This window comes from Aspergillus chevalieri, chromosome 6, assembly GCF_016861735.1.
Source record: "Aspergillus chevalieri M1 DNA, chromosome 6, nearly complete sequence".
Lineage (NCBI taxonomy): Eukaryota > Fungi > Ascomycota > Eurotiomycetes > Eurotiales > Aspergillaceae > Aspergillus > Aspergillus chevalieri.
The window spans coordinates 2,451,694-2,473,358 of record NC_057367.1 but is presented as its reverse complement, the minus strand read 5'-3'; the positions used below and the strand labels follow the sequence as shown (position 1 = coordinate 2,473,358).

Genomic DNA, 21,665 nt, shown 5'->3' with positions numbered 1-21,665 from the left:
CTTTGAAACGTTGAGAAGGAACGTGGGAGGATTGGAAAAACCACATGCCAGCTCGGGTTGGCTGATGAGTTGTAGTCATTATTGAAGCACTATCGCGGAAGAACGCTTGAATGCTAAACGGCAGCCTACTTTAAGTATCGCTGTGTTCGCACTCTCGACTCCGACTGTTAAGATATATTCAATGTGTCAAGGCACCAAACAGGGACGAATCGAACATCATGCTCATCGAGGTAAAGAAAATCTTTTAGCCCTCGTCCGCCGAGGCTCCGCAGGGTGGAGGTATTGAAACGTGAGATCAAGCCATCATAACTGCGAGGAATTGTACAAGGCAGGCCGCACTACCAAGTACACGAGACAAGGCCCGTTATAATGGGCTGAAGTCTGCACACATAGTCAAAATGTATAACTCGAAGGGTGAATTGGTTACGACACCATGATTGATGTGTTTGATTTGGTGCTTGACATAAAAAGTACAAATACAGCCTCACTCTCACGCCACACTTGTGAGCAAGGGCAAAAACAAAAAACCTACAACAGCTGGGATTCGTTGGTGGTCACCCACCCAAATACTAACCGGCCAGTATGTGGCTTATGCTTGGTCAGTAATTCGCAGCTATGTCAATGCCACTTACTATGTTGCCTAGATAGATCCATATCTCATCGATCTCCTTTTAAGGAGCCGTACGGTGATAAGAGTCCCTACCGAATCCAACGAAGCACGACCACGCAGTTACCTATTGTAAACTGTACCAGACTCCATATCCCGCTTTCTCATCTGTCTTCGGATCATGGAATCGATAGTCGATTACGGCCAAGATTTCTTTCCCGCTCCAAAAAGTAGAGACCTCACCCCAGAATGGCGACTGGCACCCAGGACATTCGGGGCATTCCAATTATGTAAACTTGAATTCTTCTGCACAAAACTAGATTACCAATCAACTATATCAGGTAGTAATTCCTAGCTCTTTCTCCAAAGCTTCGGAACCAATATTCGGGACTTCTCGTCAACATAGGGTATTTATCCGTTACTCGTATAAAAAGACTTTAGGTACGAAAGCTCCAGTGAATTGGACTTGGACAGCGACCCAGGACCTATCCTCATACAATAACAAAACAGTGAACATGGACGAGCTCTCCAAAACCAAATCCCGAGAGATTGAATATCTCTACCTCGACTTCGACACACCACTTCCAAGATCACGCATCACTTCACCTCCCGGACCCAAACCCCCTCATGAGCGGGGGCCACAAAAATGATACTGTTGTCTTGTTATTATGTAGAAACATTCCAGTCTGTGTTAGTAGGTTATTCTTGAACAATTCAAATCCTCACATACAAATCATGACTTTCTGCCAGTGGCTCATGGCGCAACCCTTATCGAGACTTTTCACTGTGTACTGTACTGTACTTAAAGATGAAATGAAAATTACGAACTTGCTACTGGCATGCTGCCTGGTTTTTGATGAACTGGCGCCAATTGTGTACTCAACAAAACATTTTATTGACCAATACCGAAATTCCCACCTTCAGAGACTACAGAGGTTAACACCAACTGCTATTCAGTCTCTTGCAAAATTGACTGTTTCTCTTAATGTTAGCAGCTGTGAGCCAGGGTGGTCATGCTGCAAGGAGCAGCCAACCCATTCTCACCATGATTGTGCCCATCATGATGAATCTCTCAGTTCAAGGTCAATATTGCAATACCAAGGTCACTACTGTAATACAAAGAAGTCATTTCAGAATGGTATTGCACAATTGACCATCTTGCACCATATATTCAACCCTCTCGTCTTCATCTATACTTCATTGCGACGTCGCTGATACAAGTGCTACTGTTGCTGCCGTTATGCCATACTGAACTGGGGCCTTCCCATACTTGCTGAATGCAATATCTACCTTAGTAAGGGCTTTGATTTAGCGTATGCAAAATTTTCTTCATTTTTTGGCGCGCTTTCGCACCAAACACACACATGTCTACTCTCTAGTTCATTTACCCCATTAAGCACACAATTCAAAGAGCCCAAGTTGCCTAATCTGTCTAACCTGAAGCTATTTAAACTATTGATAATCTTTATTAGCTATGCCACCCAATCGAACCTCCTGAAAGCCGTAGCTAGTTACCTAAGTCATCGCTCGAGCGATTAGCCGACATGCAGCAGCAAATGTATGAGCTGACGTTGGTGACACATGTACAATCAAATGTATGCCCTTGAGGGGAAACATGAGCACAGGGAGGAGAAAATGAGCAAAGATATATGGAGCAAGAACGACGTGAGCATGAGCTGGACCATGCACGCTTTATGGATATGCCTCCCCACTAGCTTGCCATGCCATACGGCCATAGCCAGTTTCCCTGGTTTATTATGCCTATTTCAGGCCAATATCCTGCAGCAAATTACTCCTCAGGCGGCCTCTAGGTATTCAAAAACGCCGTTCTATCCCAATTGATCAGACAACAGATGCTGTATATTATAGATTAATTCAATCAATTCCAGGCAGAATCTGTCCAAAGACCTGCTTCTCCATCTCTTTACTTTGCATGTAAGGCAAATACCCAAATTACTGATAAAAAACAGCATAAATAATGCATGTCACAGGCTCCCCTATGTTTGCACTGCTTGACAGCCCGCTGGGCGCTTGTTATTGCCCACCGGGCATGCCCAGGGCTGTGCCGAGGTCTAGGGACGTCGTGAATTTTGGAGGGTCATACTAAGGTAGATTCCAAGCGTGATTACACCCTGAGATTTCGTTAAGCAGAACACTTAAATGCAATACGGGAGAAGCCAGGTTGTGACAGATAGGTAGAATAACTAGCTGTCTGTATGCATACATCTAGATTCACTAGTTCGAATTTTTCCTATCTTTAAGTATCTATATCATTCTGCTCTAATGTATGTTGCGTTGAAGAGTGATAATATGGTGTAGCAAAGGGGCACTTACAATGAGATTTCGCTCCATTGCTAGCAGAAAACTCGAAGGATACTCTCACTTCAGAAAATGTCCTTTCTCTCCCACCCTGCCCCCTTCAAGTTCTCAAGTCCCTGGCGTGGGTGCTGTTTGGTTGGGTCGTCGTATTTGATCCGATATGGATTGGGGTCGAGCGCTTGATTCAAGTTGGAAAGTGTATGATTCACCTCACGGTGCTTGGCTTCATCCGCGCGGATATACAACAGCAAATCTCGCATTTTGCACTGATTTTCCGGCATATTCCAATACTGTACGGCAATCTGGGGAGCGTCCAAATTCGTCCATTTTGGAAGTTTGCCTGCTTCAATTTCGTCGATGGCGCGAGTGTAGGTAATGACTGCTTCTTCTTCGAGGTAACCCACAAACCGGTGACAAGTACGTGGCGATATAATATATGAGAGGAAAAAAGCATTGAAGAAGACACCTTGGGCACCAAGAACCATCAGGCGCATGAACCAGCCCGGCTCAGCTAGTTTGAGGAACGTGAGCAGGTGCATCCGCTCGTTGAATGCCTCTTCTAGCAAGGTCTCGATCCTTAAAACCAACCTAGTCAGACTAATCTCTAGCTAGAATTGAAGGCGACCGTAACTAGGTGCATACCATCCATTATCTCGTTTCATGCGTCGAAGGCTGCGTAAATGTCGCAACATGCCTGCAACCATTCCAGGCACGCCCGCGATACTTTCGAGAAAAATGAACCGAGCTAACCATTTCCTCTCCGTCATCTTGAACCGGACCGGTTGAACTTCGTCTGGTTTTGGATGTCGGTATCCTGTCACAAAATCCATGCCCCATCGAAAGAATCGGACAGTGCCCAGAGCGACCCAGTCAGACCAATTTTTGGCATCCCGATGCGCAATTTGCACAGTGCGCATCTGCGCTTCGGTAAATCTGGCTCTGCAATTAGCCGCATACGATAGAGGTTGGGAGGTGAGTGGTCTTGACTTACACTGGATGTGACCATACCGTAGTCACTTCTTTAACTCCCGGGGTTTGTGGAGGTGGGAAATATTCTTTGCTCTGGTTTTGCGAGGTGGATGAAATGAACCGCCTAGGGTAATCTCGATGCAGAGAGTGTTGTGTGATGCTTCTAGGTGAGGCAGATATGATGGTAGAAGTCACAGAAGCCTTCAGTGGCCGCGGGAAGGATGGCTGCGATCGTGCGACAACTAGTAAGGGCATCATGGTAGGCATCGGCCAAGAAGAAAAAAAGTAAAAGTCACCTTAGAAGTCAAATGGTATGCTCTGATAAATGAAGGAAATGATATTGTGCTTGGATTGTTGATGCCCATTCCTGATAAAATATCGAGCTACCACTTTAATGCTTCGCGAGAGGAATACACAGGGTGGTATGGACAATGCACATCGTGATGTATTGGACTTCCTGAAATAACGTCATTATCCAATGTCACTGACTGACCGCAATGAGCAGGAAGATATCCAGCCAGCAGCTCAATCTGGGAATTGCTCATTTACAGTTCAATCTATTGGCCAGGTTTTTATTACTGCAAAGTTCTGAAGAATTCGATATTCCTGTAGTGTGAAGTGTGGAGTTATATCAGATTCAACATGCTGACAATTGGTTATTATTATTATTATTATGACCTCACCCCAGAATGGCGACTGGCACCCAGGACATTCGGGGCATTCCAATTATGTAAACTTGAATTCTTCTGCACAAAACTAGATTACCAATCAACTATATCAGGTAGTAATTCCTAGCTCTTTCTCCAAAGCTTCGGAACCAATATTCGGGACTTCTCGTCAACATAGGGTATTTATCCGTTACTCGTATAAAAAGACTTTAGGTACGAAAGCTCCAGTGAATTGGACTTGGACAGCGACCCAGGACCTATCCTCATACAATAACAAAACAGTGAACATGGACGAGCTCTCCAAAACCAAATCCCGAGAGATTGAATATCTCTACCTCGACTTCGACACACCACTTCCAAGATCACGCATCACTTCACCTCCCGGACCCAAACCCCCTCATGAGCGGGGGCCACAAAAATGATACTGTTGTCTTGTTATTATGTAGAAACATTCCAGTCTGTGTTAGTAGGTTATTCTTGAACAATTCAAATCCTCACATACAAATCATGACTTTCTGCCAGTGGCTCATGGCGCAACCCTTATCGAGACTTTTCACTGTGTACTGTACTGTACTTAAAGATGAAATGAAAATTACGAACTTGCTACTGGCATGCTGCCTGGTTTTTGATGAACTGGCGCCAATTGTGTACTCAACAAAACATTTTATTGACCAATACCGAAATTCCCACCTTCAGAGACTACAGAGGTTAACACCAACTGCTATTCAGTCTCTTGCAAAATTGACTGTTTCTCTTAATGTTAGCAGCTGTGAGCCAGGGTGGTCATGCTGCAAGGAGCAGCCAACCCATTCTCACCATGATTGTGCCCATCATGATGAATCTCTCAGTTCAAGGTCAATATTGCAATACCAAGGTCACTACTGTAATACAAAGAAGTCATTTCAGAATGGTATTGCACAATTGACCATCTTGCACCATATATTCAACCCTCTCGTCTTCATCTATACTTCATTGCGACGTCGCTGATACAAGTGCTACTGTTGCTGCCGTTATGCCATACTGAACTGGGGCCTTCCCATACTTGCTGAATGCAATATCTACCTTAGTAAGGGCTTTGATTTAGCGTATGCAAAATTTTCTTCATTTTTTGGCGCGCTTTCGCACCAAACACACACATGTCTACTCTCTAGTTCATTTACCCCATTAAGCACACAATTCAAAGAGCCCAAGTTGCCTAATCTGTCTAACCTGAAGCTATTTAAACTATTGATAATCTTTATTAGCTATGCCACCCAATCGAACCTCCTGAAAGCCGTAGCTAGTTACCTAAGTCATCGCTCGAGCGATTAGCCGACATGCAGCAGCAAATGTATGAGCTGACGTTGGTGACACATGTACAATCAAATGTATGCCCTTGAGGGGAAACATGAGCACAGGGAGGAGAAAATGAGCAAAGATATATGGAGCAAGAACGACGTGAGCATGAGCTGGACCATGCACGCTTTATGGATATGCCTCCCCACTAGCTTGCCATGCCATACGGCCATAGCCAGTTTCCCTGGTTTATTATGCCTATTTCAGGCCAATATCCTGCAGCAAATTACTCCTCAGGCGGCCTCTAGGTATTCAAAAACGCCGTTCTATCCCAATTGATCAGACAACAGATGCTGTATATTATAGATTAATTCAATCAATTCCAGGCAGAATCTGTCCAAAGACCTGCTTCTCCATCTCTTTACTTTGCATGTAAGGCAAATACCCAAATTACTGATAAAAAACAGCATAAATAATGCATGTCACAGGCTCCCCTATGTTTGCACTGCTTGACAGCCCGCTGGGCGCTTGTTATTGCCCACCGGGCATGCCCAGGGCTGTGCCGAGGTCTAGGGACGTCGTGAATTTTGGAGGGTCATACTAAGGTAGATTCCAAGCGTGATTACACCCTGAGATTTCGTTAAGCAGAACACTTAAATGCAATACGGGAGAAGCCAGGTTGTGACAGATAGGTAGAATAACTAGCTGTCTGTATGCATACATCTAGATTCACTAGTTCGAATTTTTCCTATCTTTAAGTATCTATATCATTCTGCTCTAATGTATGTTGCGTTGAAGAGTGATAATATGGTGTAGCAAAGGGGCACTTACAATGAGATTTCGCTCCATTGCTAGCAGAAAACTCGAAGGATACTCTCACTTCAGAAAATGTCCTTTCTCTCCCACCCTGCCCCCTTCAAGTTCTCAAGTCCCTGGCGTGGGTGCTGTTTGGTTGGGTCGTCGTATTTGATCCGATATGGATTGGGGTCGAGCGCTTGATTCAAGTTGGAAAGTGTATGATTCACCTCACGGTGCTTGGCTTCATCCGCGCGGATATACAACAGCAAATCTCGCATTTTGCACTGATTTTCCGGCATATTCCAATACTGTACGGCAATCTGGGGAGCGTCCAAATTCGTCCATTTTGGAAGTTTGCCTGCTTCAATTTCGTCGATGGCGCGAGTGTAGGTAATGACTGCTTCTTCTTCGAGGTAACCCACAAACCGGTGACAAGTACGTGGCGATATAATATATGAGAGGAAAAAAGCATTGAAGAAGACACCTTGGGCACCAAGAACCATCAGGCGCATGAACCAGCCCGGCTCAGCTAGTTTGAGGAACGTGAGCAGGTGCATCCGCTCGTTGAATGCCTCTTCTAGCAAGGTCTCGATCCTTAAAACCAACCTAGTCAGACTAATCTCTAGCTAGAATTGAAGGCGACCGTAACTAGGTGCATACCATCCATTATCTCGTTTCATGCGTCGAAGGCTGCGTAAATGTCGCAACATGCCTGCAACCATTCCAGGCACGCCCGCGATACTTTCGAGAAAAATGAACCGAGCTAACCATTTCCTCTCCGTCATCTTGAACCGGACCGGTTGAACTTCGTCTGGTTTTGGATGTCGGTATCCTGTCACAAAATCCATGCCCCATCGAAAGAATCGGACAGTGCCCAGAGCGACCCAGTCAGACCAATTTTTGGCATCCCGATGCGCAATTTGCACAGTGCGCATCTGCGCTTCGGTAAATCTGGCTCTGCAATTAGCCGCATACGATAGAGGTTGGGAGGTGAGTGGTCTTGACTTACACTGGATGTGACCATACCGTAGTCACTTCTTTAACTCCCGGGGTTTGTGGAGGTGGGAAATATTCTTTGCTCTGGTTTTGCGAGGTGGATGAAATGAACCGCCTAGGGTAATCTCGATGCAGAGAGTGTTGTGTGATGCTTCTAGGTGAGGCAGATATGATGGTAGAAGTCACAGAAGCCTTCAGTGGCCGCGGGAAGGATGGCTGCGATCGTGCGACAACTAGTAAGGGCATCATGGTAGGCATCGGCCAAGAAGAAAAAAAGTAAAAGTCACCTTAGAAGTCAAATGGTATGCTCTGATAAATGAAGGAAATGATATTGTGCTTGGATTGTTGATGCCCATTCCTGATAAAATATCGAGCTACCACTTTAATGCTTCGCGAGAGGAATACACAGGGTGGTATGGACAATGCACATCGTGATGTATTGGACTTCCTGAAATAACGTCATTATCCAATGTCACTGACTGACCGCAATGAGCAGGAAGATATCCAGCCAGCAGCTCAATCTGGGAATTGCTCATTTACAGTTCAATCTATTGGCCAGGTTTTTATTACTGCAAAGTTCTGAAGAATTCGATATTCCTGTAGTGTGAAGTGTGGAGTTATATCAGATTCAACATGCTGACAATTGGTGTGGATATTTTCACGGCAGGTACCATTCAGCTTAACGTTACTTTCTAGTTCATTTACCCCCTTAAACACACCATCCAAAGAGCTCAAGTTGCCTGATTGGTCCAATCTGAAGCTCGGAGAGTTACTGTCAAACACTCTTATGGGCGTGGTGGCACCACCCACCATGAATGATTTTGATGATTTTGACACTGCTAATGGCAGACATGTATTATCAGTCATAGATAAACACCATATTCGCCATCTGACAGGGATGGTTGAAGCCCATTTTGATATCAGAATGCAGAATACACTCGAAGAGCTCTGGCAGCCCTCGCTATTTATCGTCACTTTCTAGTCATTTAGCCTTCATTTTGACTCTCAGCTCACCTGCACGATTCTGAGCACCCCCAGTGCGAGGACTTTCCATTCTCGAATATTGTATCGCACCCCTGATGCTAGAAGTTCTAGAGATCGCACCTTCTATCACCCACACCCGCGCCACTTCTTGGTTCCAGAAGAATATTGGAGTTTAGGGCTTTTGACTATTGACCGTGCAGACTCTAGTCGGCTTAAGTTTGGTCAATAGTTCAATAGATGGGATGAGCAGTCACCCTGCATCGCCCGTGCTCGCCCAGCTGAAAATTCTGATACCCACAAAGCTTCTGTATCAGGCTAATATTGGTTGGAATAGCCTCACCTCAACATTGAAATACTGTAAAACATCGCTATGACGAGGTAAAGCGGGAAGTCCAATTCTCTCGCTATAACGAGGCCCGTTGTAGCGAGCATTTACAGTACTTGTAGAACGACGAACTAGTCGACACCCACATAAATTTTTTATTTAGGAATTAGGTCTGTGATGCACCATTTTTAAAGCTTGTTACAGGACTATAGTTGCATTAAACCCGGGAATGCAATATGAACATCAATCTGTTACTGGATACTGTGAGCAACTGCCAGATGCAAAAGGACATGCTAGACCTACAGCACTGGAAAAGGAAGAGAGATATAATACAGATTTCACTATGAAGCAAGCCTACAAGACTTTAGCCCATATTTGAACATACCCTCGGTATCAAAATGCGCTCTCCCATACTCAACCGTTGGGAAGTCAGATGTGTTGAAGAAGTCACAACCTGTTCAGATAAGGAAAACTTCACATTAATTGGTATTTTATATAAGTTACTACTTGTCAAGAATACAACCGGCGGTCCGCTAAGAGTAGCTCTGCTGTAGGCCCCGTAATAGCTTCGTCATAACCTTGGGGCGTCAATGTCGAGATTGCAGCATTGACAGACATTTCCCGGTGAGCAGCCACTTGCCATAGTAAATCCTTAACTTTGAAGTCGGTTTGATAATCCATAATTTGATCATGGAGCCTGTGGGTAGGATCGATCACGCTGAGTTCAGGACTCGAACCAAGTTCGATTGTTATGGAATGGCTGGTCTTGGACATGAATGAGCATTCGACAACCAGGCTAGAGGCATGTGCATGTTTTTCCACACGGGCCCTGGAATCATGCGTTCGATCGATTCCGTCTGCATACACCCTGAAACTCGCTGGAACTGAAGTCACCGAAAGAAAGCGGAATGTGACCGGTCGCTGTATTGATTCAACCGTGACTTTCCCTTCCGCTTGCTGGAATTTGACTGTGGCCTTCCTCATTTGGCCCAATTCCTGCTCGTCTTTGCCATCATCTCCAACGTTTTCTAAAACAATAGATTCAGCGTCGCGTCCAACCACAACAAGGAGTTCAAGAGCCTCTGGGTTCAAGCAGCCGTTCCGGGGGACTGAGCTCGCGTCCATGGGGATAATGGTACCCTCACTAGCCAGAACAGGATATTCCTGCAGCCCCCGATAAAGATTAATCTCACGATTTCCATCGTAGATAACGCCGGTAAGCAGGTCCACATAGCGAGAGCCGGAGGGTAGCCATGCCTTGACAGACGCCAGGTTTGTCCTTTTGTCCCGAGGTTGGACAATGGGGGCGACCAAGAGCTTCGAACCGAACAAGTATTGATTGGGAAATGAATAAGCCTTGTCACTGTCTGGATAAGCCCAGTACATAGGTTGCACCAGCGGCTCGTCTTCCCAAGAACCAACAACATTCTGTGTATATATGAACGGCACCAGTCGATGCCGCAGTCTCATGAATTCTGACATGACCTTCATACATTCCGAACGATACAGCCATGGCTCCTTGGACGTCCATCGAGACAGCTCTGAGTGAAGACGAAAGATGGGGGAAAAGACTCCCAGTTGTACCCAACGGGCGACCAGCTCGTCGTCACGGCCACCAAAGATATGGCCTCCAATATCGTGGCTCCACCACCCGTACCCGATATTCGAGGCTGTAGCCGTGAATTCTGGCTGGAAAGCTAATGAGTTCCAGGTCACCACTGAGTCCCCCGAAAAGCCCACGGGGTATCGATGGCTTCCGGGGCCGGCGTATCGTGAGAAAATCAGCGGCGTGGTGTTTCGATTCCGGCTGTGATCGAGGTACTGGAAATGGTTCAGAACCCAGAGGGGATCTAGACCGCAAACTTTGGAGTGTGGGCCTTGTTGCCAGTCGATCCACCAGAAGTCACACGCGATCCGCTCTAGTTTGCGATGCAGGATCTGTAAATAGACCTGTATATACGGGTTGGCGGGATCGAAGAGGATTGGGTCTTTATGATGAGTGCAGTGACCGAAAACCTCAGCGATCTCCTCGTAGGCGTCCTCGTGCGAGTGTATTCCGTTGTGGGGGTGGTCATTCAGTGTAATCTTTAAGTTTCTTGCGTGCAGGTCACGCCGAAACTGCTCGGGATCTGGAAAGAGCTCTTTGTTCCAGCTATAGCCCGTCCAACCTGAATGAGGCACACATTCCTGTGACACCAGGTGCCAGTCCATGTCGACGACTGCAACCGACAGGGGAATCTCATGGTCATAAAACTTGTCCATGAGAGCAATATACTCATCCTGGCGATATGCATAGTATCGACTCCACCAGTTTCCCAGTGCAAAACGGGGAAGTATGGGCTGCTTGCCGGATACTGCGTAGAATGCCTTGATAGCTGCTTTGTAGTCGTGGCCGTAGCAGAAAAGGTATCCATCCACGCGGTCCCCGGGCTTTCTGCTTGCCACAAATTCTCCATCGAAGAGCATGGAAGACGAGTCCTCAAGGTTTGCATACCCTGCTTTGGACATGATCCCTTGCCCCATATTGCATCGTCCATCGCAGAGATCGAGGGTTCGGGCTGTGCCTCCCAGGTTGAGGTTTTCAGAGATCCCGTACTGCCACGGGGCGCCCCATTCTGTGTGGTCGGAGTTCAAGTGGACGACTAACCCCCCCGGCGTGAACCGCTTCTTATTGTAGCTCAGATGGAAGTGCTCAGTTATAATCTGGACATCATCGCCATCGAGGAGACGGAATCGAGGAACAGGGAAATAGCGGTTGATGGCAAAGGTGGAAGCCCTGTCTTCGAACAGGCCATCGGGGGCCCATTCGTATCGGACGAGACGATTGGTGAGGACGGTAAAACGATAGTTGGGACCGGAAACAATGGCTTGAGGGTGTGCCACAGGGCTCATCGAACACGCCATGCTGCTGAATATAGAATGGAACATGATGGACGGAAGAAATGCCGAAGCTGGAAGTTTATAGACTTGATCAAGTGGAGATAGCCCTCCCCCCGAACAATACAGCGAGTGAAAAAGCGTCCATCTATTTTTCGAATATTCTTGCGAGTATTCTTGCGAGTATTTTTGCATTCCTACGAATGACTCTACGAAACTTCATTGCTAGAATGCCATTATGGATTCCCTTCCCTGCCACTTGGTAATCCTACCCCATACTTATTTTAGCGAAAATTTTCCCGATTGGTCGATCCATCCGGAAGCGCTATACTATTTGCTCATTCCTCCTTGTCTCTCGGCACCTCCTTTGGAAAGCTGTTGAATATAGTAACGGTCATCCCATGGTATGGAGATGGTATAAAACATTACACATGTTTCTCTTTGGTAACTTCTGGGGCGATGCGTTCCATCGTTGCCACTGTCCTTGTACACGCTTAATCTCGAATAGCCCCTGCCACTATGGAGAAGCGTGGGGAAGTCTTTCACCTGGAATCTACCCAGGACCATTCCGTTTCCCAGGCCCTAAAGAATAGCGCACACGATGCCATCGCGAGCGAGAGTCAAATGGGCGTTTTGCAGGCCATCCGACTTTATCCTATGGCCGTGGTTTGGTCTGTGGGACTGTCTACCGCAGTGGTCATGGAAGGCTATGCGGTCATGTTGCTCTCCAGCTTCTACGCTCTCCCTCAGTTCAACCGCAAATACGGCCAACGCCAGCCAGATGGATCCTATGTGATTCCTGCACCATGGAAGTCCGGTCTCTCCAACGGGGCTCTCTGTGGCGAGATAATCGGATTGTTTTTAACGGGTATTTTCCAGGACCGATTCGGATATCGTACCACCATCTTTGCTGCTCTCTGCCTCGTGACTTCTTTTATCTTCATTTTGTTCTTCGCGCGTAATGTCGAGATGCTTCTCGCTGGGGAGGTTCTTTGCGGCATCCCCTGGGGGACGTTCCAAACTATCACTACCTCTTACGCGTCCGAAATCTGCCCTATCGCACTTCGAGCATATTTAACCACGTATATCAACCTTTGCTATGTCATTGGGCAGTTCTTGGTTTCCGGTGTATTGAAAGGAGTGCTAGGTCGGCAGGACCAGTGGGCCTACCGAATTCCTTTCGCCGTGCAATGGGTTTGGCCAATCCCGCTGATGGTCATGTGCGCCCTGGCGCCAAAATCTCCTTGGTGGTGTGTACGTCATGGTCGGTTCGGGCAAGCAAGACGTGATCTTGTGCGCCTCATGAGCCATGGGAACCATTTAGTCGACGAGACCCTGGCTATGATGCAACACACTGATGGGCTCGAGAAGGAAGCTTCGGCAGGGACATCTTACTGGGAGTGTTTCAAAAAGGCAAACCTACGACGTACGGAGATTGTGTGTTTGGCGTGGCTTATTCAGGTGATCTGCGGATCGCAGTTAATGGGTTACTCGACCATGTTTTATATCGCGGCCGGAATGGAAGAGAGTGCCTCGTTCAACATGTCGCTTATCCAGTATGCGCTTGGAGCCGCCGGAACAGTACTGTCGTGGTTCCTTATGGCACGCGTGGGACGCCGAACACTCTACCTCTACGGTTCGTCGATGCTTTTCTGTCTCCTCATGGTTATCGGGTTTGTGTCTCTGGCTCCACCGGGAAGCAACAAGAATTGGGCCATCGGAGCATTGCTATCAGTTTTCACATTTGCATATGATTCTACTGTTGGCCCGGTATGCTACTCTCTTGTCGCTGAGCTCTCATCGACGCGACTGCGTGCCAAGTCGGTGGTGCTGGCTCGAAACATATACAACGTCGGGGGCATCGTTGTTAATATTCTGATAAATTCTCAACTCACATCTACGGCTTGGAACTGAGGAGCCAGATCCGCCTTTTTCTGGGCAGGAGTCTGTTTCTGTTGCGTGCTTTGGATTTTTATGCGTCTCCCTGAGCCAAAAGGACGGACATATGCGGAGCTTGATGTTCTCTTTGCAAGCAAGGTGCCTGCACGCAAGTTCAGCTCAACCCGGGTCGATATTTATCGGTTAACGGTAACACAGGAATGAGCGAGTGGAATCTTTTTTTTTTTTTTGGGGGGGGGGGGTGTTTGCTACTCGGAACTTTTTGCTGTGGTTATAAATACATATCAATTTCTTCGTCATGCTCATCATTTACTATTTCATCCTCATGTCCAAAGGAGTCTGACGCGTTGGCCATGTCAAAAAGGCTGCTATAGCAGTGATACAGAGTAGCAACACGTAGTCCCAAGCATGAAGAGTACCTCGCGCATGAATTTGGAGTAGTTGAGAGATGCCGTTGGAGCGCAGCGAGCCTGTCCAAATTCTGCGTCATTGCCTCAGTCCAGCCAGCTAACTTTGCTGAGAAATCCGTCAGGTCTGCTAGAATATTGGCCACATCGTAGACTTTCTCAAACTGGGGGTAGTTAGCCAAGTTACAACGGACGCATCTTACTACCTACAATTCCCAACCCATGAACTTCCACTGCTTCTGTGGGCAGTGATGATAATACCTCTAACAAGGACAACGCAAGATCCTCTGGATAAACGAAGGTCCTTGACCGGAACGCTGCTTGACTAGTGATCAAGCCCTGCCTCAGAGCGGCTTTCCAGAATGTGAGGTTGAGCCAGTGCTGTGTCACAACAACATCTGCCTTCTGGTTGTCGAACATGAAGAGGCAGTTGGAAGTAAGGCCAAGATCGGGAGATTCCCATGACAGCATGCAGGACATGGTTTCTTGTTTGTTCCAGAAATCAATGAACCTAACATCGATGTGGGAGTACACTTGAACCAACTGATGGAATTCAATGTCAAGTTTCGGACACTCTCCGTTCCGCGCTTCAGGGGGAAAAGGTAACGCATGCGACAAAAGAACAGGCCTATGCCGGGCGATCGCCAAGGATCTCTCGGTCACAAACAGGATATTGTAAAGCCGCCAGCGGTATACAGCGTCAGTATGATCCATGCCAATATAGGATGAGCCCGTATCCAGTCCTAACCCTTGGGCAAGAGTGATTGCTTCGCGGAGATAAAACCAACTTTGCCTGCTGTTGCCCAGCTCAAAGTGCGATACAGCAAGAAAGAATGAACAAAGCAGACTGACGACCGTATTGTCTTCGATGAAATTCTACGTGCACCGCACGGCCAGGCTCTTCTCGACGAGAAACTGCGCAACCAGCCGCCACTGCATTCCTTCAACAATGGAATGGCTCCGACCACACATGAACGTAATTACCACAGTACACAGAGCAAGAAGCATACTGTGCTCGTTGGGAGCCAGTGGTCGCTCGAACCACTGAGTTAGTTCAGAGACTCGGACAACGGGCATAGTGGAGTACAACCGGTCGATATAAATGCTAACACAGAGTTTCATCAATCGAGGCAGGTCCTCGATAGATGGAAAAACGTGATCTTCCGCGTGACTAGGAGTATGGTTTTGACATGGACGTATCTGATCGGCCTTTGGTGCTGCTATAATCCTCCCATTACCGTTTTTTGGACCACGTCGCTTACGGACGTATTCGCGGCGGCAAGGCAATCGAGTGCGCTGGCATTGAGCACAGGGAAGTAGTCCATCGCAGCGGACTCGGCGCTGGCGGCATTGGTCGCAAGGGACTTGCTTGGGGGGCATAATTAGCGGCAGGTGAAGGAATGCATTACGGAGTCGGATTGAAAAGGGTGCTCTGATGCACTATTTACGAAGTGGGGTAAAGCCAGTCCTCGGCTCCACCTTGGATATCACGTACATTGATGTTCTTCCAGTTCTGCAGCATCTCTGCTCCGGGGCTTGACCATGAACACGTGTTGTTCTACTAGGAACTGTTTTAAGCAGTTTGCTAACCATCACCGGGCTTGGCACCATGTATGTTAATTTGCACGGCCAACGACCTTATTACGACACTCATCATCCGTTGGCCGAGCCGTTTCCTAGATTAGGCCCAGACTTAGGATGGTCCCGCGCGGTTTTGGTTCCATCGGACAGACCATGGCCTCTGCATACAGCAACATTTAAAACACACAGTTTCTATTTTAGGAAGGGTGAAATGGCTATCTTCATTGCAATTGCTTTTGTGTGAATTCTATAAGAATCCCAACCACTCCCCTTCCATTATCATGATGTTCCACGATGGCACAAGATAGAACCATGACTCCGTGTGTGCGCCTCCTGGGGTGCACGATGGTGATTCACTCCATGCCAAAATCATACTATATGACGTCTGTGGCAGATTATTACCCACATTGATGGCATTTGAGTATTGAAATAACGACAACTGCTGATGTATCCGAGGGGAACTAGGTGTACATGCTCTCCAAGTGCGCGGGCCTGCCAAATTTTTCAAAGAACTTCTTCTTTGACTTAGCAGCCAGTCCCAATTAGTCATATGAGCAATGGAAGTCAAGTTTTTAATCTGGTTCAGAGAGTGATCAGCATGTGAATTTGGACCAATTCTATTGTACTTACCTTACGTCCGTTCAAAATCCATAAACTCAGCCGTCGAAGGTCTCTGTCCTCAATACTGTTGGGTCCCTTCGGCCTCTGGGCTTTTGAGAGGAAATGTGACCAGATCTCGTGACGGGCTTTCCTAGTGAAGTCCTCATACTTGACTTTGATATGGATTTAGCTCAGGACTGCATCGTCAAACTTTATCGCCCGGTTCCAGGTAAGGAAAGGAATGCCATTATAATATTTCAGTCTTTAAGGAAAACGGTCAGGAGACGATTATGGGCATCTATCAGAGGTATTATTATTATTATTATTATTATTATTTAATCAAGTTTATTGTCCATACCGAGCCCTAGAGCTATGATAGACCATGATTCGTGGACTCGAGGTCAGTGGCTATTCTACAGTCTCTTGTCCCCATAGGTTCCTGAGGCGTTAGCCCCCTTCTAACATCTTTCCAATCCTTTTCCTCGCCCCAGACCGCCTGTATGCGCAGGGCTTTTGAGCACCGTGCTCTCCTTGTGTTTTGGAGCAAGATGGGTGTGGCCTAGGCTGACTCTCAGCCTTGGGCTACCCTCCCTGCTACCCCTCTCCTGTTCTAACTGCTTCCTCCAATGCTTCCAGTCCCCATTCGTCATCTCTTTGGGCCCTTTCTGCCGTCTGCCGTAGGTGCGCCCGGGGTAGAGCTATGCTGGTGCTGGCTAGGAATCGCAGCAGCGCTCTGGTAGCTCTAGGCTCACCTAAAAGTCGTCCTTGTGGATATTCTTCTGCAGTGGTGGGTCTCAAGACTCCGTCAGTCTCTAGGTCCTTGTAGAGCCTGTTTCGTTGGTGTCGCCATTCCCGACACTCAAAGAGAAGATGGTGTATTGTCTCCCTTGATATACCGCATCCTTCACAGGTTGCATCCTCCCGGACCTGGATCCGATGTAGGTATGTTCCTATAGCGGCATGTCCTGACTTCAGTTGAAAATAACGGCTTGCTAGGTGTTTGGGAGCTATTGCAGCTGCCGGGTCGAGCCGCCAGTTCCTCTGTGGCCTGTATGTCCGTTGACCTTGTTGGGATCGCTGTCCAAGTTCTTTGTTGAGCCATCTCTGCCTTTGTGCTATAATGGCTTCTGTTTGGGCTCTACAGGTGAAGGCCAGGGATATTTCTCTTGGGCCTCTTCCTGGTGGCTTACTGGCTGCCTGTTTTGCTGCCTGGTCAGCTCTCTTATTCCCTTCTATTCCTGCATGTCCCGGCACCCATTGGATAGTGGTTTGGCAACCTCGGGCATGTAGTCTCTTGGCTATAGCATGTGCTTGGATCACTAATGCTTGACCTGGCCCTGGCCGGGTGTGTCGCATCCTTGCAATGGCTGCTTGGGAGTCCAACAGGATAGTGACTGGTCTTTGATCCCCCACTTTCTCTGCTAACTGGAGTGCTCGCACAACTCCCAGAAGCTCTGCATCAAAGACCTCATATCCCTTGCCTAATGGGAACCCCCGGGTCTTCCATGTTCCTCCCGGTTCTCGCCAAGCAATCCCTGCCCCACTTTTGCCATTCTCTAATCTTGATCCATCTGACCAGATTGCTAGCTCTGGAGGGAGAGATTGCGCTGCTACTAGGGCCTCTGGACCTGGTAGCATCTCTATTTGGCCTGGGAACTGGCTACTGGTTGTTTGTGTTGTGCTCTCAAAGCCCCCAGATGGGTCCACTGGTAGAATATTGGCTAGTTGTCGAGCAAGGTGTTGTCCCAGGGACCATCGGCCTCGGTTGTTTCTCTCAGCCCATTGTCGGTTCCCTGGGGTCTGTTCCCCAGGTTGGGTGTGCTGATCCCCTTCCCGGAAGCTCACTGGGAGGATCTCCTTAGCTGGGTGGTTCTCCGGTAAGCTGAGCAGCCGGGTAGTGTATTTCAATTGTCGGGCCTCCAGTAGGGCCTCTGCTGGTGCCAGGCCCGCTTCGCGGACCAGTGGCCCTACAGGAGTGGATTTCAACATGCCGGTGATTGCACGGGCCTGTCGATTGATCATGAGCTGTATACCCACTAGCCGATCCTTCTGGCCCTGCCACCAGAGCTCTGCTCCGTACAGGGCTACTGATTGCACTGCTGCTACTTGAACCTGACGAGCTAGCCCTGGGGCAAGTCCATGACTCTGGCATAGGCGTTGTACTCTGTTTTCTGCAGCCCGTGCCTTGCGCATACAGGTCTGATAGTGGGCTTTGAGATTCAGCCCAGAATCAAGCCAGACACCAAGCCATCGCGTTGCCTCTAAGTTGAAGGGCACACAGTGGCCATCTACCTCCACTCGTGCTCGTTGAATCTGATCTTTCAGTTCCCGGCCCCGTTTGCGAGTAAGTAGGACTGCTTCTGTTTTCCCTGCATCAAACTGGACCACATTACCATGCCCCCACTCAATGGCCACCTTGGCAGCTTCTTGCAGCTTCTTGCAGACCTCTCTAACTGAATATCCTGGAGCGAGCAGGCCTATGTCGTCTGCAAATGAGAGACACTGGATACCATTCACTCTCCTCTCAATTGCATCAAATACACCGCTGAGGTAGATAATGAAGAGAATTGGTGACACTGGCGAGCCCTGTGGCACCCCTGAGTTAACTGGGTGTGCTGGGCACTGTGTGTTGTCAATCTGTAGCTGTACCCATCTGTCGGTCAAGAAGGACTGTACCCATCGGATCAGATCCCCATCTAGGTTGAATTCAATCAGTCGGGCTATCAGTCGGCTTGGGTTCACATGGTCGAATGCTCCCTTCACGTCAAGGAATAGTGCTCCCATAAGTTGTTGGAGTTTCCAGGCTTCATGGGTGTTCTGTATCAGACATGCCACTGCGTCAATTGCACTCCGTTGCTTGCGACTTCCCATCTGTCCTGGGTGTAGTACTCCCATAGTCTCACAGTGGTAGGCAATAGCATCTGCCGCTATCTTTTCAACCACCTTCCCTAGGCAGTTTAGTAAGCTAATCACCCGGTAGGCCTTCACAGCTGTGTAGTCTGGTTTATTAGGTTTCCTTAACAGAATACCCTTCGCTACCTTCCATACTGGTGGATGTAGACCCAACCGGAAACATTGTCGGGCCAGAGCAACAATTCTAGGGCTGTCCCATTCCCACAAGAGCCGGAGGGCTCGAAAATTCAAACGATCGATTCCTGGAGCCTTCTGTACTGCCTGGTGAAACAGAGCATGTCTCACTATTTCTTCATCCACCTGACTATGCCAGGACCCTTGGGAGATCTCAACTTCCTGGCTATCTCCTGGTACCTGGGGGAAGGCTGTTTCCCGAATTAGGGCCTCCCTTTTCCTCAAGGGAGCTGGCTAGCTGCCCCTGGGGTCCATGCAGGGTTGGCGTAGTTGTAGCTGTTCTGGGCTTTGTGTATTTCAGAGCTTGCCAGCATCTCACTGTGTCCACAGAGCCAGGGTGGGTAGTTGTCCCTTCCAGGAAGGTTTCCCAGCAGGTGCGTTTCGCTCGTCGGATGGCTCGATAGTAGTTATTTCGGACCTCTCTCAATTCTGTTGTAGAGATCTCTTGACCCTGCCATGCCCGTCTTGCCTGACTGTAGGTCCTACGGGCCTCTTTAATCTCCGTTCCCCACCAGCGTTTTGATAGTGGAGTCACCCGTAGTTGTTTTGCATGTCGATTTAATACTGCTGTCAGGGCCTCCTGGATCCATGTGGCTTCCCCAGCTAGGTCTTCTGATGAGCAAGAGTCCCCCAAACAGGGTCTAGATTCTGTTCTTGCTTGCCAATCCCCCTGGCTTCTTCCAGGGCTTGTGGGTTGGCTTGAAGCGTCTGGATCTGCCACCCTGTTACATCCTGTGAGGGCGTTGTGGGTATTCGCTCCAGAGAGGTCCATTCCATGACTATCAGTTCATGATCTGAACCAGTTGGGTGTTCTTGGTCAATCACCCATGTTTCCAGAGGCCCCATACTAACCGTGGTTAGAGCCAAGTCGATAATTGAGATCCCTGGAGTTCTTTTCGGTCGAGTGGAAACTCCTAGCTCATTGTTGATGTAGAGACCTGCTTCGTCTATCAAGTTCTCTAGCGGTCTGGCGTTCACACGGGCTCTTGCTAGAGGGTTCCATAGTGGGCTATGGGCGTTGAAATCTCCCACAAGCAGGCATCTTCCCTCAAGGACTTGGTCCCATTGCACATCCTCTAGTGCTCTTCTCTGTCTCTCATTCCCCCCATGCCAACAATGGCCGATTCCTAACCAATTGTCGTAGCAGTTGATTATCCTGGTTCTTCGTGCTTTTTCCCGGGCCCGATTTAACTCCCATACATCCATTACCATGAGGTATGGGTGATCAAGGAGATCTGTTCGGGCCTCCACAATCATTTCATTCAATATATCCCGCCGGATTGCTACTGCCACTCGCCGGTCTCGAAGAGATCCTGCTTCTGGCCAATATATCTGATATCCTCCATGTCGGAACTCCATATCAATATATGGTTCCTGTAGGCATGCTAGTCCCACCCCTAGCTCCAGTCCTGCCTCCAAAGCCGCAACAGTGACTGCATAAGTCTTGCGGCAATTATGTTGGAGTAGTCGCATTAGTGGGCCATTGACTGCCCTGGGGTGTCAGTGCCCCTCATCTCAGTGTCCTCTTGGCCTGTTGTCAGGCTGGGCCCCAGATATCGCTGGGTCTGGGGGCTGTTAGGAGCTGAGCTGCTCCGTGGTCGTGATTGGTGCTGGTTTCGGTTGACCACACTGAAAGCGAATCCTGGTGAGCTCAGAATAGCTGGTTCCACACTGGTCATTTGCTGAGGTCTCTCAGCCAGTTGGGATATGTCCTTAGACTCCACAGTTCTCTTTCTCAGTTCCTTCCTCACTGCTCGCTTGGCTGGGCAATTCCCTACTGTTGCGGGGTGTGGGCCTCCACAGGTGCCACATTTGGCCGGGATGTGTTTACAGGCGGTTCCTGGTTTGGCTGGGCAGTCTACCACCCGGCAGACATGTTCAGTGCCCTCATGGGGCCCCGCGCATATAAAGCAGCACGGTGGGTGGCCACCACAGGCCTTGAAGCTTCGGTGGCCTAGCTTGCAGCACCTGGGGCAGACTGTATCCACTCCTGTTTCCCAGTATTGCTCCGTCTTATATCGGGACCCCCCAAAGCGAATGCCGTTGATAAGAAGCCTTCGAGCCTCCTCTAGTGAGCCAACTGTAATAACAATAGTTGAGCACTTTTGGTTGCTGGTGTGTAGCTCTTTTGAGCTCCGGAGCCATGTTGGGTTCCTCTTCAGCTGGTATTCAGTCCCCAGCTCAATCTCTTCACGGGCCAGAGCCAGGCCACAGGTGAGATAACGTTTAATTGGGACCCCATGGACCTTGACACGGTACCATTGCTCAGGTAG

General features: G+C 48.4%; 4 protein-coding genes across 4 annotated transcripts; 1 reads left to right on the top strand and 3 right to left on the bottom strand.

Annotated features, from left to right (window-relative positions):
- Positions 1-2,991: 2,991 nt before the first annotated feature.
- On the bottom strand, positions 2,992-4,153 carry AOX1_5 (alternative oxidase; the record flags this gene model as incomplete). The annotated part of the gene is made up of 3 exons (XM_043282093.1): positions 2,992-3,502; positions 3,569-3,859; positions 3,918-4,153. The coding sequence occupies 3 exons, from the start codon at positions 4,151-4,153 to the stop codon at positions 2,992-2,994; spliced, it is 1,038 nt and encodes a 345-aa protein (XP_043139507.1).
- A 2,566-nt stretch (positions 4,154-6,719) lies between these two features.
- AOX1_4 (alternative oxidase) lies at positions 6,720-7,881 on the bottom strand (the record flags this gene model as incomplete). The annotated part of the gene is made up of 3 exons (XM_043282092.1): positions 6,720-7,230; positions 7,297-7,587; positions 7,646-7,881. 3 exons carry the CDS (start codon positions 7,879-7,881, stop codon positions 6,720-6,722), a joined length of 1,038 nt encoding a protein of 345 aa, XP_043139506.1.
- Positions 7,882-9,451: 1,570 nt separating this feature from the next.
- On the bottom strand, positions 9,452-11,869 carry ACHE_60869S (glycoside hydrolase family 31 protein; the record flags this gene model as incomplete). The annotated part of the gene is made up of 1 exon (XM_043282091.1): positions 9,452-11,869. The coding sequence occupies one exon, from the start codon at positions 11,867-11,869 to the stop codon at positions 9,452-9,454; it is 2,418 nt and encodes an 805-aa protein (XP_043139505.1).
- A 468-nt stretch (positions 11,870-12,337) lies between these two features.
- On the top strand, positions 12,338-13,732 carry ACHE_60868A (uncharacterized protein; the record flags this gene model as incomplete). The annotated part of the gene is made up of 1 exon (XM_043282090.1): positions 12,338-13,732. The coding sequence occupies one exon, from the start codon at positions 12,338-12,340 to the stop codon at positions 13,730-13,732; it is 1,395 nt and encodes a 464-aa protein (XP_043139504.1).
- Positions 13,733-21,665: the final 7,933 nt, after the last annotated feature.